The sequence below is a fragment of the Gouania willdenowi genome, chromosome 20 (genome assembly GCF_900634775.1).
Source record: "Gouania willdenowi chromosome 20, fGouWil2.1, whole genome shotgun sequence".
NCBI lineage: Eukaryota > Metazoa > Chordata > Actinopteri > Blenniiformes > Gobiesocidae > Gouania > Gouania willdenowi.
The window spans coordinates 23,380,233-23,397,727 of NC_041063.1; the positions used below are offsets into that span (position 1 = coordinate 23,380,233).

The 17,495-nt window shown below is 32.7% G+C and overlaps 1 protein-coding gene across 1 annotated transcript; it reads right to left on the reverse strand.

Moving 5' to 3' along the window:
* Positions 1-7,705: 7,705 nt before the first annotated feature.
* ropn1l (rhophilin associated tail protein 1-like) lies at positions 7,706-17,333 on the reverse strand. The gene is made up of 6 exons (XM_028434842.1): positions 16,965-17,333; positions 15,619-15,751; positions 14,298-14,421; positions 13,062-13,223; positions 11,796-11,971; positions 7,706-7,880 (listed from the first exon to the last, which is right to left on the reverse strand). Exons 2-6 carry the CDS (start codon positions 15,747-15,749, stop codon positions 7,775-7,777), a joined length of 699 nt encoding a protein of 232 aa, XP_028290643.1. The 5' UTR covers positions 15,750-15,751; positions 16,965-17,333; the 3' UTR covers positions 7,706-7,774.
* Positions 17,334-17,495: the final 162 nt, after the last annotated feature.

Below are 17,495 nucleotides of genomic sequence, written 5' to 3' on the forward strand. Positions count from 1 at the left end.
TCTTAGCCCAGTTTAAGTATGTGCATTATGTTTGCAGTGGTTTTTAGGGTCTAATGATGGTCCTAACTCAATTTTTTTTTTTTGAAATTTTTGAAAAAAAATGCCTTGCTATAGCCTTACTTTTGATTTTGGGTGATTTAGTTTTTTGTCATTTTTTGTGCCTTACTGCTTTCTTTGCCCAGTTTAAGTATGTGCATTATGTTTGCAGTGGTTTTTAGGGTCTAATGATGGTCCTAACTCAATTTTTTTTTTTTTCGAAATTTTTGAAAAAAAATGCCTTGCTATAGCCTTACTTTTAATTTTGGGTGATTTTTGTTTTTTGTCATTTTTTGTGCCTTACTGCTTTCTTTGCCCAGTTTAAGTATGTGCATTATGTTTGCAGTGGTTTTTAGGGTCTAATGATGGTCCTAACTCAATTTTTTTTTTTTTAAATTTTTGAAAAAAAAATGCCTTGCTATAGCCTTACTTTTAATTTTGGGTGATTTTTGTTTTTTGTCATTTTTTGTGCCTTACTGCTTTCTTAGCCCAGTTTAAGTATGTGCATTATGTTTGCAGTGGTTTTTAGGGTCTAATGATGGTCCTAACTCAATTTTTTTTTTTTCGAAATTTTTGAAAAAAAATGCCTTGCTATAGCCTTACTTTTAATTTTGGGTGATTTTTGTTTTTTGTCATTTTTTGTGCCTTACTGCTTTCTTAGCCCAGTTTAAGTATGTGCATTATGTTTGCAGTAGTTTTTAGGGTCTAATGATGGTCCTAACTCAATTTTTTTTTTTTTTGAATTTTTTGAAAAAAAAATGCCTTGCTATAGCCTTACTTTTAATTTTGGGTGATTTTTGTTTTTTGTCATTTTTTGTGCCTTACTGCTTTCTTAGCCCAGTTTAAGTATGTGCATTATGTTTGCAGTATTTTTTAAAGTCTAATGATGGTCCTAACTCAATTTTTTTTTTTTTTTAATTTTTGAAGAAAAATGCCTTGCTATAGCCTTACTTTTAATTTTGGGTGATTTTTGATTTTTGTCATTTTTTGTGCCTTACTGCTTTTTTAGCCCAGTTTAAGTATGTGCATTATGTTTGCAGTGGTTTTTAGGGTCTAATGATGGTCCTAACTCAATTTTTTTTTTTTCGAAATTTTTGGAAAAAAATGCCTTGCTATAGCCTTACTTTTAATTTTGGGTGATTTTTGTTTTTTTGTCATTTTTTGTGCCTTACTGCTTTCTTAGCCCAGTTTAAGTATGTGCATTATGTTTGCAGTGGTTTTTAGGGTCTAATGATGGTCCTAACTCAATTTTATTTTTTTTCGAAATTTTTGGAAAAAAATGCCTTGCTAATAGCCTTACTTTTGATTTTGGGTGATTTTTGTTTTTTGTCATTTTTTGTGCCTTACTGCTTTCTTAGCCCAGTTTAAGTATGTGCATTATGTTTGCAGTAGTTTTTAGGGTCTAATGATGGTCCTAACTCAATTTTTTTTTTTTTCGAAATTTTTGAAAAAAAATGCCTTGCTATAGCCTTACTTTTAATTTTGGGTGATTTAGTTTTTTGTCATTTTTTGTGCCTTACTGCTTTCTTTGCCCAGTTTAAGTATGTGCATTATGTTTGCAGTGGTTTTTAGGGTCTAATGATGGTCCTAACTCAATTTTTTTTTTTTCGAAATTTTTGAAAAAAAATGCCTTGCTATAGCCTTACTTTTAATTTTGGGTGATTTTTGTTTTTTGTCATTTTTTGTGCCTTACTGCTTTCTTTGCCCAGTTTAAGTATGTGCATTATGTTTGCAGTGGTTTTTAGGGTCTAATGATGGTCCTAACTCAATTTTTTTTTTTCGAAATTTTTGAAAAAAAATGCCTTGCTATAGCCTTACTTTTAATTTTGGGTGATTTTTGTTTTTTGTCATTTTTTGTGCCTTACTGCTTTCTTTGCCCAGTTTAAGTATGTGCATTATGTTTGCAGTGGTTTTTAGGGTCTAATGATGGTCCTAACTCAATTTTTTTTTTCGAAATTTTTGAAAAAAAATGCCTTGCTATAGCCTTACTTTTGATTTTGGGTGATTTTTGTTTTTTGTCATTTTTTGTGCCTTACTGCTTTCTTTGCCCAGTTTAAGTATGTGCATTATGTTTGCAGTGGTTTTTAGGGTCTAATGATGGTCCTAACTCAATTTTTTTTTTTTTTTAATTTTTGAAAAAAAATGCCTACTTTTAATTTTGGGTGATTTTTGTTTTTTGTCATTTTTTGTGCCTTACTGCTTTCTTAGCCCAGTTTAAGTATGTGCATTATGTTTGCAGTGGGTTTTAGGGTCTAATGATGGTCCTAACTCAATTTTTTTTTTCGAAATTTTTGAAAAAAAATGCCTTGCTATAGCCTTACTTTTAATATTGGGTGATTTTTGTTTTTTGTCATTTTTTGTGCCTTACTGCTTTCTTAGCCCAGTTTAAGTATGTGCATTATGTTTGCAGTGGTTTTTAGGGTCTAATGATGGTCCTAACTCAATTTTTTTTTTTTCGAAATTTATGAAAAAAAATGCCTTGCTATAGCCTTACTTTTGATTTTGGGTGATTTTTGTTTTTTGTCATTTTTTGTGCCTTACTGCTTTCTTAGCCCAGTTTAAGTATGTGCATTATGTTTGCAGTAGTTTTTAAAGTCTAATGATGGTCCTAACTCAATTTCTTTTTTTTTTTTAATTTTTGAAAAAAAATGCCTTGCTATAGCCTTACTTTTAATTTTGGGTGATTTTTGTTTTTTGTCATTTTTTGTGCCTTACTGCTTTTTTAGCCCAGTTTAAGTATGTGCATTATGTTTGCAGTGGTTTTTAGGGTCTAATGATGGTCCTAACTCAATTTTTTTTTTTTCGAAATTTTTGAAAAAAAATGCCTTGCTATAGCCTTACTTTTAATTTTGGGTGATTTTTTTTTTTGTCATTTTTTGTGCCTTACTGCTTTCTTAGCCCAGTTTAAGTATGTGCATTATGTTTGCAGTAGTTTTTAAAGTCTAATGATGGTCCTAACTCAATTTTTTTTTTTTTAAATTTTTGAAAAAAAATGCCTTGCTATAGCCTTACTTTTAATTTTGGGTGATTTTTGTTTTTTGTCATTTTTTGTGCCTTACTGCTTTCTTTGCCCAGTTTAAGTATGTGCATTATGTTTGCAGTGGTTTTTAGGGTCTATTGATGGTCCTAACTCAATTTCTTTTTTCGAAATTTTTGAAAAAAAATGCCTTGCTATAGCCTTACTTTTAATTTTGGGTGATTTTTGTTTTTTGTCATTTTTTGTGCCTTACTGCTTTCTTAGCCCAGTTTAAGTATGTGCATTATGTTTGCAGTAGTTTTTAAAGTCTAATGATGGTCCTAACTCAATTTTTTTTTTTTTTTAATTTTTGAAGAAAAATGCCTTGCTATAGCCTTACTTTTGATTTTGGGTGATTTTTGATTTTTGTCATTTTTTGTGCCTTACTGCTTTTTTTAGCCCAGTTTAAGTATGTGCATTATGTTTGCAGTGGTTTTTAGGGTCTAATGATGGTCCTAACCCATTTTTTTTTTTTTCGAAATTTTTGAAAAAAAATGCCTTGCTATAGCCTTACTTTTAATTTTGGGTGAATTTTTGTTTTTTGTCATTTTTTGTGCCTTACTGCTTTCTTAGCCCAGTTTAAGTATGTGCATTATGTTTGCAGTGGTTTTTAGGGTCTAATGATGGTCCTAACTCAATTTTTTTTTTTCGAAATTTTTGAAAAAAAATGCCTTGCTATAGCCTTACTTTTGATTTTGGGTGATTTTTGTTTTTTGTCATTTTTTGTGCCTTACTGCTTTCTTTGCCCAGTTTAAGTATGTGCATTATGTTTGCAGTGGTTTTTAGGGTCTAATGATGGTCCTAACTCAATTTTTTTTTTTTTTAATTTTTGAAAAAAAATGCCTTGCTATAGCCTTACTTTTAATTTTGGGTGATTTTTGTTTTTTGTCATTTTTTGTGCCTTACTGCTTTCTTAGCCCAGTTTAAGTATGTGCATTATGTTTGCAGTGGTTTTAGGGTCTAATGATGGTCCTAACTCAATTTTTTTTTTTCGAAATTTTTGAAAAAAAATGCCTTGCTATAGCCTTACTTTTAATATTGGGTGATTTTTGTTTTTTGTCATTTTTTGTGCCTTACTGCTTTCTTAGCCCAGTTTAAGTATGTGCATTATGTTTGCAGTAGTTTTTAGGGTCTAATGATGGTCCTAACTCAATTTTTTTTTTTTTTTTTTTTTTAATTTTTTGAAAAAAAAATGCCTTGCTATAGCCTTACTTTTAATTTTGGGTGATTTTTGTTTTTTTGTCATTTTTTGTGCCTTACTGCTTTCTTAGCCCAGTTTAAGTATGTGCATTATGTTTGCAGTAGTTTTTAGGGTCTAATGATGGTCCTAACTCAATTTTTTTTTTTTTTCGAAATTTTTGAAAAAAAATGCCTTGCTATAGCCTTACTTTTAATTTTGGGTGATTTTTGTTTTTTGTCATTTTTTGTGCCTTACTGCTTTCTTAGCCCAGTTTAAGTATGTGCATTATGTTTGCAGTGGTTTTTAGGGTCTAATGATGGTCCTAACTCAATTTTTTTTTTTTTTAATTTTTGAAAAAAATGCCTTGCTATAGCCTTACTTTTAATTTTGGGTGATTTTTGTTTTTTGTCATTTTTTGTGCCTTACTGCTTTCTTTGCCCAGTTTAAGTATGTGCATTATGTTTGCAGTGGTTTTTAGGGTCTAATGATGGTCCTAACTCAATTTTTTTTTTTTCGAAATTTTTGAAAAAAAATGCCTTGCTATAGCCTTACTTTTAATTTGGGTGATTTTTGTTTTTTGTCATTTTTTGTGCCTTACTGCTTTCTTTGCCCAGTTTAAGTATGTGCATTATGTTTGCAGTGGTTTTTAGGGTCTATTGATGGTCCTAACTCAATTTTTTTTTTTCGAAATTTTTGAAAAAAAATGCCTTGCTATAGCCTTACTTTTGAATTTGGGTGATTTTTGTTTTTTGTCATTTTTTGTGCCTTACTGCTTTCTTTGCCCAGTTTAAGTATGTGCATTATGTTTGCAGTGGTTTTTAGGGTCTAATGATGGTCCTAACTCAATTTTTTTTTTTCGAAAATTTTGAAAAAAAATGCCTTGCTATAGCCTTACTTTTGATTTTGAGTGATTTTGTTTTTTTTTGTCATTTTTTGTGCCTTACTGCTTTCTTTGCCCAGTTTAAGTATGTGCATTATGTTCGCAGTGGTTTTTAGGGTCTAATGATGGTCCTAACTCAATTTTTTTGGAGTTGAAATTTTTTGACTTTATGCCTGTCTTACCTCCGACTTTGGGTGAATTTTAGATTTTTGCCTTTTTTCGTGCCTTTCAGCAGCCTTTGCCTGTTTTAAGTATGTAAATTCTATTTCTAGTAGTTTATAGGGTCTAATGATGGTCCTAACCCAATTTTTTTTTTTTTCGAAATTTTTGAAAAAAAATGCCTTACTATAGCCTTACTTTTGATTTTGGGTGATTTTTGTTTTTTGTCATTTTTTGTGCCTTACAGCATCCTTTGCCCATTTTAAGTATGTGCATTCTATTTCTAGTAGTTTTTATGGTCTAATGATGGTCTTAACTCAATTTTTTTGGGGTTGAAATTTTTTGACTTTATGCCTTACTATAGTCTTACCTCCGACGTTGGGTGAATTTTCGATTTTTGCCTTTTCGCGTGCCTTACAGCATCCTTTGCCCCTTTTCAGTATGTGCATTCTATTTCTAGTAGTTATTAGGGTTTAATGATGGTCTTAACTCAATTTTTTTGGAGTTGAAATTTTTTGACTTAATGCCTTACTTCATAAGTTGGGTGAATTTTCAATTTTTGCCATTTTTCGTGCCTTAAATCATTTTTTGCCCGTTTTAAGTATTTGCATTCTATTTATAGTAGATTTTAGGGTCTAATGATGGTCCTAACTCATTTGTTTCATTTTTCAAATATGTTAGTTTTTTTGCTTTATTTTAGATTTAACTTCGATGTTGGTTGAATTTTCGATTTTGCCGTTTTTTGTGCCTTACTACATTCTCAACCCGTTTAAAGTATGTGCAATATATTTACAGCAGTTTTCAGAGTCTATTAATGGTCTTGAAAAATATGCTTTACTTCCCATTTAAGGTATTTTTTGATACGTTCTTATGTTTGTTCCTGTTACGGCCCCTCCACGATGTTAGACCAATAGGCTTGAGGAGTCGCAACATCAAAGACGGCAAACAGAAAACAAAGGTTTTCAAAGTATTTATTAACAAACGTTTTTAAAAGTACCAACAGAATGAAATCAAAGGGGCTCGAGACCCTGGCCAAACTAAACAAAAATATGGAGGACATGAGCCAACCTTATACAGGCCTATCAATCCAGCATCCACCCTCTAAACTACAAAAGACATAAACAGGACTACCAGAAATCTCCAGCCTAAACTAAAATAACAAACTTACAGGGCATTGAGTGGGGAGTAGAAGAAACTCCCCACATGTCTGCTGCTGGTGGTCTGATGTGGTGCCTCTCTCTTTCTGGTCCTCTCAGCCCTTTATACAGCTCCCCCTCCCTCTCCACATGATTGCTGATGTGAATCAGGTGCATCAGGTGAGAGGGAGGAAAGGCAGGCTCAGAGGCACCAGCTGAAACAGTTAAACTGCCAGTCTTCGTCAGAGAAGTTCTGCTGATCGCCTTTAGGGAACAAAAAAGAGAAAAAAACCAAATGAATCTCGCTGGAACTATTACATGGAAGTCAGCAGAACTCGAAACATGTCGGGAGATAAAACATTACGTGAAAAACCTTGTCTGAATAAACAAAACCTCAACTTAACATACAGTTTCAAAACCATGTTTCTATTTATTTAAAACAACTATTAAACATTCCAACAAGTAGAATTTGAACCATTGCTCTCTTCTTGCACTTTCTCCAGCCTTTAGAGGGTGAGGTACTTTCTTTAGTTTTCTTCATTATTCCATGGGAAAGATGAACCTCATCCTTTTCCTTGAATGCTAATGTAGGTTTGTTGCTGTCGGTGGTCCCTGGGATTCCTCTGAGAGATATAGTGCTCACTTCGTTGCCCGCAAGGCTGTCAACCCAAGTCATGGTTCCTCTATTAGGATGCAAATTTTACATCAACAAATTCCCCAACTACTTAGTATTTATCTAGTTCACTCCATTCATCACTGGAGGTCAACCTTGGGTGACCATATTTTGATTTCCAAAAAAGAGGACAAGGGCCGACCTCGGCATACTCAAAAAGCAATCAATGTTTTCTTTAATCTACCTTTTAATAGCAATATACAATATAATAGGTTATTTTCCATAAGATATAAAAAGTTATTTCTCTCTTTATAACAAAGACTTAAAAAAAAAAAGTGGTGACTCAAGTCAATCACCTTTATTATTTATTCATTATAATAATCTCATATAGACCTTCCTAAAATTTCTCAATTATTGAAACAATATGAGAAACATCGCCTCCTAGAAATTAAAACTGTAACAAAAACTCAACGCTTACAGAACATTAAGTCAGTATTAAATATACATTTCAAATAAATAACCTTTTTAATTAAATCTACCAGTATTTGGTCTCTTTCTCTTGGCCTTTGCTCCTCTTTCTCTTTTCCTCGTGTGTGACGATTTCATCAAAACAAAGCACCATCTTTTAGTGTTTCCGTCATGTGTGAGTAAAATTACCGTAATGAACCATATTGAAGAGCAAATATTTAGCTTGAAAAAGTTTTATTAACCAGTTTTAAAGACATAGCTGGGATAAACTTGTCCTTAGTTGATTTTATTCATCTCTTGAGGTTGAAGTGGGAACTTCGGTAGAACTTGAGGGAGTTGGGACTTCCAGGTGGATGAAGTCCAGAGGTTTAATCATTCCCTCTTGGCGTTCCCTAGAGGATGAGAATATAACAGATATTAGACGGTAGCACATAACAAACACACCTGAATGTATTAAGTTTGACACCTCTGTGTCCACCCTTTTCTCCCGTATGTCTCAAACTGCTTTGCATCATTCCCAAAGATGCGCCGTTATGAGCCAAGCTTGATGAAACAGTAAAAAACTTGCAGAATCTTTTCAAGCTCTATGCACCTCAAACACTGTGTGATTCTGGCCTAAAGCAAGGTCGAGTAAAACAAAAACTGACCTTGACCGCACATCCGACCGATGCCGTCAAGAACCAGCAACTTTATTACACCTGTTTGTGATGTGTTCATGGTTGAACAGTTTCTGGTAATCCATTTTTAAAACTCTGTCAACAATATGTAATACTACAGTTCAACCGTGTCCATTTATTGCTGTATTTGGAGTGATTGTGAGAGCTGCCAATTTAGCTGAGAAAAAAGCCAATATGATAGCTTTCTGCTACCTTCTTCCTCGATGGATGATTTGTGGAAAGACTCATTGCCACCCACGTATGAGGGCTGGGTCAAAGATCTCACTTACTTTATTCAATAAGAAGATGTGTTACTCTACAAAACAAACATTTGATCAAGTCTGGAAACCTGTTTTGGAAAATGTAAACGCAGATGACATTTGTTGAAGTGATGTAATTGTACTTCTATTATTGTATTGAAATGATTATCATTGATTTCTTGTTATTTTTTGGTGTGTGTGACTGTGTATTGTGAACTGTAATTCTTGAGTTATCAGGCCATCTGTTATAGGGTGGGATAGGGAAAAGAAAAAGAAAATGTTGGAAAATGTATGTGTTGAATGATGCTATCTGTGCTATTTAAGAATAAAAAAAGCTGTGCAGCGCGTTGCCAGTGAAGCTGACATTCCCCAACCAATGACATCTTTGCAATGATGTCATGCTTTCTTCCTGTTCTAAAGCCCTGAAACAATGGGGCACACAGCATTGTAGCTCTGACTGGGAGCATTGTACTCAATGATGCTGTGTAAAAAGCCTTTATAGACTGTGTGTAAATGCATAATGAATCATTTCCTCTGCAGAATAAAAATCCTTCTGTTTTATTTCTAGGATTTCTGTAAAGGTCAGAGAAAAATCAGTGTTGTAAGCCCTGACAACATTTCCTCCTGGCTGTCATACGGGTGGAGAACCAAAAGTTATCAAGTTACAATTTTCACTCTGTCATCCAATTCTCTTTGACTTGGTATGGCTGATACCCTGAAATATTTAGGCTGCAAGAGGGCATGTGTATGCCCTTTTTCACCAAATACCACTGATACTATTTCTTATCCTCCCAACCAGCTCAGACGTCAGCAACTAAACTCACAAAATGACTTCAACTATGGAAAATTGCAGAAAAATAGACCAAAAAAACACAAAATGACACCTAAAAACTGCCCCGTTCCATCATTTAAACGGGGCAGTGTTATTACACTGAATAATGTAATAACCATAAAAGGTTTTTATATTTTTGGCTCAGCATCTTGTTACATCATTGACCAGTTGTAATATTTTGGGTTTGATTTTTAAAAAATTATTACATTTCAGGCTTAGCAGTTTTGTTACATTATTACATTTTGGGTTTTATTGAATTTTTTTAATAACAATTCAGGTCTTGTTCCATATCAGGCTCTAACAGACTTTATACTAATGTTGACGTTAGAAAACGTAAAGTATGAAGCACAAAGAACTACACACATCTGTTCCTTTTTGCTGCTAAACAAAGGATTCCAACATGAACCAGATAATCAACAACAGACAGTGTCTGTGCTGACGTTCTTTACAATCAATGTGCTTTTAATGAAACAACAGCGGCACCTTTCAGTGCCACGCTGACTCCATTTATTAAATTAAAGTCCATCACTTTGTTATTTCTTTACTTCCCCTTTTTCGTTTTCCTATCTCCATCACTTCCTGCTGATGTGGAAGTTGGAAACCTGAATCATGCCAGTCTGCTCGTTACTATTGGACAGAAAAATCAGTGCAAATGCACTACACTCACTCAGCAGCATGGGGATTTTCACAGCAGTAAACTAATAACAGCAGAAGCTCCTGATTCAGCTAACACTGCTCTCACTGTATTAATACTCAACCCTGCAGAGAACATTTTGGGAGCAGTTTTTCCAGTACATATTGTAAATATGAAAAAGCTTCGATTCATCATCTTTACTGCACCAGTGAAATATACACTTTTGTTCAAAACTCCCCTATGTCTTGATTAAATACCTAAAAATAAATAGTGAGAACGTGTTAAACGCAGATCACAGTCTTACTTGCTTGTGTAACTTAATTAAGGGACAAAAATCATTAATTCAGGTTGATTTAATCTCAAATGTTCCCTTAATTATAACTTTATTACACCTTTGACCTATTTTACTTTTTAAATCAAAATTTTAAAAACATTTTCATGTTCAAAAAGGCTGAAATCCTGATTATTATTTTTTTTAGAGGGAGGGGAAAAAGCAGAGTCCTTGAGGCATTTTCAACCACAGATGGTTGTAAACAAGTTGTGATTGAGGATGCAGAAGGGGTCCACTGCACATTTTCTACCCTGTGAGAAATCCATCACTCTGGAAAGGTTGAAAAACTAAAACCAAACTAAAGACAATAAGCACCATTCGCCTTCAAGTTTAACTTAAGCAATTAAAACTTTAAAATAATGAAAGGACTCAAGCCATTGTTTTTAACCTTGGGGTCAGGACCCCATGTGGGGTCACATGAAATGTCTATAGCAATCAAGAAAGAATTACTGATGAGAAATTTAATTATTCTTCTTTTTCAAATTGAAAGAAATAATAATAATAATAATAATAATAATAATAATAATAATAATAATAATAATAATAATAATAATAATAATAATAATAATAATAAAATGCAATAGGCATTGGCCTAACTTGTCACTAATCCTGGCTACTGTGTATTTGGTCAATGACGTATAAAGATTGCACCGCATGATATTTCATAAAATGTTCATCATCACGCAAGATTTGCATAAAAATTATGATGGAAATAAAAATAGAAATACTTTGAAATCATATACAGGACTATATATATATATATATATATATATATATATATATATATATATATATATATATATATATATATATATATATATATATATACATTTGAATTGATTTAGAATTATTTTAAAAACAGCAGTCATGGCCAGATCATCGCACTACATGATATTTTGACACTTTGAATAAAAGAATAAATTAGTAATAATTTAGTAAGTAACATTTAAAAAAAAAAAAAAAGTGAGTGCATATGTAAGTTAAAACATATTTGGTATATTTTTTTATTAAACCAGTGTTTTTCAACTTTGAAATGCCTAAAATGTCTCGTAATTAGTTAAAAAAAAAAAAAAAAACGCAGGTAAAAAAACTACTTAGAATTATATATATTTTTTTTTTTTAATTATTATTTTACAGATTAACACATCACACACAATGAATATCAAACAAATGTTTTCTAAAATATCTATGGTGGTGCATCTTATCTTTGTGCACTAATCCTTATACTCTGTATTTGTAAAACACTTCAATAAACATGATCAAAAACTAATTTTAGAAGAAAAAAAAATGTCTCTGGAGTTGCTGCACATTTGTGATATAAAAACTAACTAAAAGAAATGCAGTTTAGGCGTCACAACATTGACCCAACACAGTATAACAAACATGATCAAGAAGTAATTCTGGAAAATAATGTTTCTATGGTCGCCAGAAATTCTTGATATCAAAATGGGGTCATGACCAGAAAAAGGTTGGGAACCACTGAGTGAAATAAGAAGCCTGTCTGTTTGTAATGCATACAACACACATTCTAGTTCCCTACCACTATCACTGTGTTCTAATAGTAAGAGCACACACACACAGATGTGTCACTTACACTTGTGGCTGCAGGTTCTCCAAGAAGTTGTTGATTTCTTCTCGTGGAACGTCCCCATCGAGGCCAGCGAGGTACGTGTAGAGCTGGGTAAACGTATCAAAGGGGATTCTGGGAGCAGCACCTTCCTCATCCTCAGTCAGGATTTCACAGGCAACGCTCAGGGAACTCATCAGAGTCTGTTTGGGGAATAATTCAGATTTTTTTTTTAGAAAATATAATTCAAAATGAAAAATACATTAAACTATGAGGACAATCACACAAACACAAATAATCCAGAAAAACACTGAAAAGGATGAGTAAAACAATAGCAGTTTTTTTAAATCATTTATCATTAGTAAGTATAAGAATAAAGAGCATTTTAGAACAATTTTACCTATAGGACAGCAATAATATATATATATATATAGGTATAAAATATATTCATACTTACTCACTAAACATAATAAAATATATTGGGATAGAGTGTGTTATGAACTGAAATATATTACATTTAAAATGCAATTGATGAAATTTGTATCGTAAATAGTAAAATATTAATATTGTGTACATGTCATGTACATGCATGTATGTATAAATGTGTGTACATATATGTTTGATGTGCATGTATAAACTGTGTATATAAAATTTTGTGTAGAATACATATTGAATGTGTATTGTAAAAGTATTAATATTAGTTTCCTAATTATTTTTTTGTGATGGGGTACATGCATTTGCTTCAACCTACACCATTTAGGCTGAATAGTTAGACAATTGAGTGTTGTTTTTTCTGTTTGGTCTGAAGACTGGCAAAATGTAAATATATATATATATATATATATATATATATATATATAAATATCTAATTCAATAGTGACAAATCATGCATAGGTTGAAAACAGAACAACACTGCCCTCATGTGGTGAAAAACATGATCCAAAGCCAAACTCCCCAAACCAACACTGAGAACACATGCTTTGCTTTGATGCATTCTCTTTGATCTGTCACTACTTATATATCTGCAGTTCTGAGGAAAATAACTGGCTTAACAGCAAGGCTCAAATTCCCATAGTCAGAGAAGGATTTATAGGCTGTTCTTTCTGCAGTGGAGAAACTGTGAGGAGTAAGTCTGGATCACACATGTCTAGATTTCTTCTAAACTCTCCAAGACTAAACACCAGTGCTTGGGGATCTCCAGCTGTGCGTTGCCTGGTAGGTTTTAGGGCCTCAAAGGGAGTGCTATCGTGTGGTATTAGCATTTATAGCTATAGTTTTTATGTAATATCTCACCCCTCCAAGAGCGCTGCAGCCCAAGGCGAAAAAGTCCATCCAGTTTATGTCTGAGGCAAATCTGCCCAATGACAGGAGGGTTTCCAGCTGATCCTCAGGCAGACACAGGCCCTTCCATTTGGTCTGCAGTTCCTCCATGGTTACAGATTTCCTGGAGCAAAGCTTAGATCGGGTGGAAAGGAAGAGAAGAGGATCATGAAGATTATTGCAGTCACGAGAAAAATCACAGAAAATGCACGAGTTGAATACTTTAAAGATGATAGATGAAGTGGGGATGTCTGAGTCACATTCTCACATGTAAACTCTCACATGTAGTCATCAAAACACCCTAATATCTATACTTTTTAGTTATATTTAAAGCATGGACAGCACGACATCCAGTTTAGAAAAATCATGTGTTAAACTCAAGGCCTGGGAGCCACATAAGAGCCTCGCTTTAAATTTGTGCAGCCCCAAAAGTAAACACACAAAATTACGTAAAAATACATGTAAAAATGCAGAAAAATACATCAGACGACAAAAACACCCGAAACGACAAAAATTAATGAATAAATATACTAAAAATGACTCCCTAAATACAAAATGACAATAAAAATTCCCAAAATGCGAAAAAAAAACATTCAATTTTGTGTATTTTTGTGTTTATTTTAATGCACAAAGCAAATACAAACAGAAATACACAAAAACGTCAACTAAAATACACGTGACAAAAACGAAAATGCACAAAATGAGCAAAATAAACTAAATGACACAAAAAAACACGAAATTAGACCCAAAACGCAAATACAAACTATTATAGTAAATCACTATACAAGACAAAAGAACCCACAAAAACGCACAAAATTATTCCAAAAACACACAAAACAGCCAAACACAAAATTTTGTGTCATTATTGTGTTCATTTTAACGCACAAAGCAAATACAAACAAAAGGACATTAAAATACACAAAAATACTCCAAAAACATGCGAAGCGACAACTAAAATACACGAGACAAAAAGATAAACCCACAAAATGAGAGAAATAAAAACACAAAAAAAAACACACAAAATGAGCCAAAAACACGAAACGGAAATACAAGTAAAATACACAAAATAATTTCTCATTTCCTGTATTGATGCTCAGTTTGGGTATTTTTCTAAATGCTGACATGAATGTTGTTGATACTGTGGCCCTCAGATCAAACTGTCATAATAGTTGTCCACCTCTGGTTTAGATAATAATGTAGATGAGGTACCTGCTTGTGGAGTGTTTTGAGTAACCCTGGGGTCAGTCCTGTGTCCGACGTCTGTTCAGCGTCGTACACCTCGAACCTGTCTTTGACTGGAAGTGTCTCACCTTTGGACAGATTGTTGAAATATCTGGGAGGAGACACTTATTAATAACACACATTCTTTAATGTATATTTAGCTTTGTCTAAGGTGCAGTTAGATTAGCATATAAGTTAATACTTCCTTAGCATTCACTGCTTTAAATATACAACCTCTATGTTACAGAAATGTTCCTGTTTCACTGAGAAACAGTGAATTCATTCCATTGAATTTCTGTGTTTTGACGCAACTCTACACTGCTCACCAGTGTTGGGGTGAATTACATTTTTAGATTACAATTCTGTCTTCAATTATCCATGTTCATTTACAATTCACTTCTGATTAAAGTGATCGGCATTTTTTTCAATTTCAATTAAAATCACAATTACTGTTTTTCCCCTGAAAGTCAATGACATTACGTTCTCAATTACTAAAGTTGAATTACAATTTCTGAGCTGAACTAAATAACCTATTAAAAATTGAAATTCCTTTTGTGTTAGCATCTCTAACGGGTCCTAAATCAGCTGCAAAATACACTATTAACTAATATCTATCATCTAATTTCTTTCCTATCTATTGGTTACCTTGTTAAGTGTCCTAATCAATTCAAATATAGGTTTTAATATTTATGGTGTGGGTGTCTGAGCCATTTTTGTGTCAGTGTACCCCTATATTTCATTGTTTTCTAAATGGTAAAATGTGGGAAAACTTGATATGAAACATATTTTAATAATTGTTTATTCCATGTGTGTAGAACTGCACATAGTTCCTCAGTTTTGCTTTAAATTAAAATTGACTATTTTAATAGAATTTTCATGGCAATTACAATTACAAAGTCAATTATCTGAACTCAATTACAATTATTTTATTATTAATTATGAATACAACCACAACAGATTTTAAGAATTACAATGGTAGTTATATTTACGCCATAATTTGAATTAATTATCAATTAAGCAATCACAATTATAATTGACCCCAACCCAGGTTGTGACATTCGTCAGTAGCAAAATAAAAATAAAAACGTTACATCTTCACTTTTAATTTTTTTTTTTTTAATTTCCTTTTGTCATTTTCTTTCATTAATAAACTAAAGCTGAGAAATTCTAACCACAACAATGTTGTAGCATGGACACACCAAGATCATAGTTAATTTTTTTTTTTTTTTTTTTTAGGAATGATTGATTTAAATAAAATACAATCCATGCAGTGCATTGGTTCTGACTATTTAAACCTCAGAAGACTTACGCCACGGACCACTGCAGCACATCTTTAGGTTGTGTTCTGATGGCGGCCTTGGTGAAGTTTTTCAGGATGTCTGGAAGCTCTGGAGGGATGTGGATCTGCTGGGCGCAGAACATTGTGTCTGGAGGAGGCATGGCTGCAATACACAAGCAGAAAAAAATGTAATACACAAAATGACCAAAAAAAAAACCCAAAACAAAAAACACCATTTATTTTTGTGTTCCTTTTAACGCACAAAGTAAATACAAACGAAATGACTGCAAAAACACACAAAGACAAAAAACTAAACAAAAAATATACAGAAATGACTCCCTAAATACAAAATGGCAATCGAAATACACTTTCATTTGTACCCATCAATTTAGGAAAAGTCATGAAATATAAATGTAAAAAAGGAAAGTCCACTATTATTGACCCAAAGGATAATAGAAGGGTTAAGTCCTATAGGTTAGTGTTTGATACATTTCTAATGCATACTAATGGTTTTCAGAATATTAAAAAAAAACAAAAAAAACATGTTTTGCATCATAAACACTGCTTTCAGTATATTAAAGAGAAGAGCAATGGATTTTGAGTGACAAACATCAAATACTGCACAAAAAACAAGACAAACACTTTTAAATGATTAAATGAGGCATTTCTGACTAAATAGTGAAACTTCAAATGGACTATATTTATAAAGCACTTTCACAATATCAGCTCATTTGCAGCATTTTTTTTGTACTTGATTCAGGAATTTAGCTGAATAAGTATCACATTTTACAATCTAATAAATTAAGCAGAATTTTCTTTTTTTAACTTGATTCAGGAAATTTGCTGACTAACTAAATTGACAATAAAATAAATAAGCAGTTTTTAGGAACTTGATTGAGAAATATCACTGAATTAGTCATTAAAATTTACAATACTGTAATACAAGAAACTCATTGAGTCAGAAAAGTTACTCACTGAGGACACCTAGTGGTAAATAATAACAGTGGATGTTTCAAGAATATACAAAGCCAAACAGCGGCGCTTATGTTAAAATATCTCAGTGTTTATGATATTAAATACAGTAAAATCCCTCTTAAGGCATAGGGTAGTGTTTGATATATTTAGAATGCATATTAATGGCTTTAAGAATACGAAAAAATATGTTTTGCATGGTAAACACTGCTTTAATTCAGTTTATTATAACTTATAACAGTTTGTCTTATTGTAATAAGACAAACTGACATCAATTACTGCACAAAACAAGACATAAATACACTTATAAATGATGCTACATAATCGCACCACAGTAAAAACTTACACAGTGACACAGACCAGGAGTAAAGTAGTTAGATAACGTGTAGAAAAATAAAAAATACCTGCAGCGGAAAGTGTCAAAATCCCGGTCGAAATGCGCAGAAAGACGTCTCCAAAGGTTGTGTTCTAAATCACACGCACGGCCTTAAAGAACACTCGCAATAAGTCTGACGTCATAACTAGTTTGTAGAGCGTCCCAGTTCGATAATGTGCAAATATTAAGAGCGCAACAATAACCTGGGTGTACACTATGGCCGTGTTGTGCATATATACATATATGTATGTAAAATGGTGTTGTGCCTTCCTTACGTTGGCCGCCGCTTAGCAACCGATTTCTTCTTCTTCGTCTCTAGTAGTTATAGCAGCAGCAGGTGCACTACCGCCCCCTTCTGTTCAGACAAATCACAACACAAATTGTCAATTCTGTGAATAATGAATAATCAATGATTATCAAAAATATTGCAGTTCTAAAATAAGTGTGTTTACCAAACAAACATTGTGGTACACGAAATGAAACAGCAAAAAAAACAAAAAAAAAAAACATCAAATTTGTGATGGAAAAGTAATAGAATCCTTTCATTTTCAGTTGTGCT

Coding starts and splice junctions, on each gene's coding strand:
- ropn1l (XM_028434842.1), bottom strand. CDS start 15,749: ATGCCTCCTCCAGACACAATGTTCTGCGCCCAGCAGATCCACATCCCT. Junction 11,972..13,061: donor GCTGCAGCGCTCTTGGAGGG/GTGAGATATTAC, acceptor TTCCCCAAACAG/ACTCTGATGAGTTCCCTGAG. Junction 7,881..11,795: donor GAGAACCTGCAGCCACAAGT/GTAAGTGACACA, acceptor CTCATCCTCTAG/GGAACGCCAAGAGGGAATGA.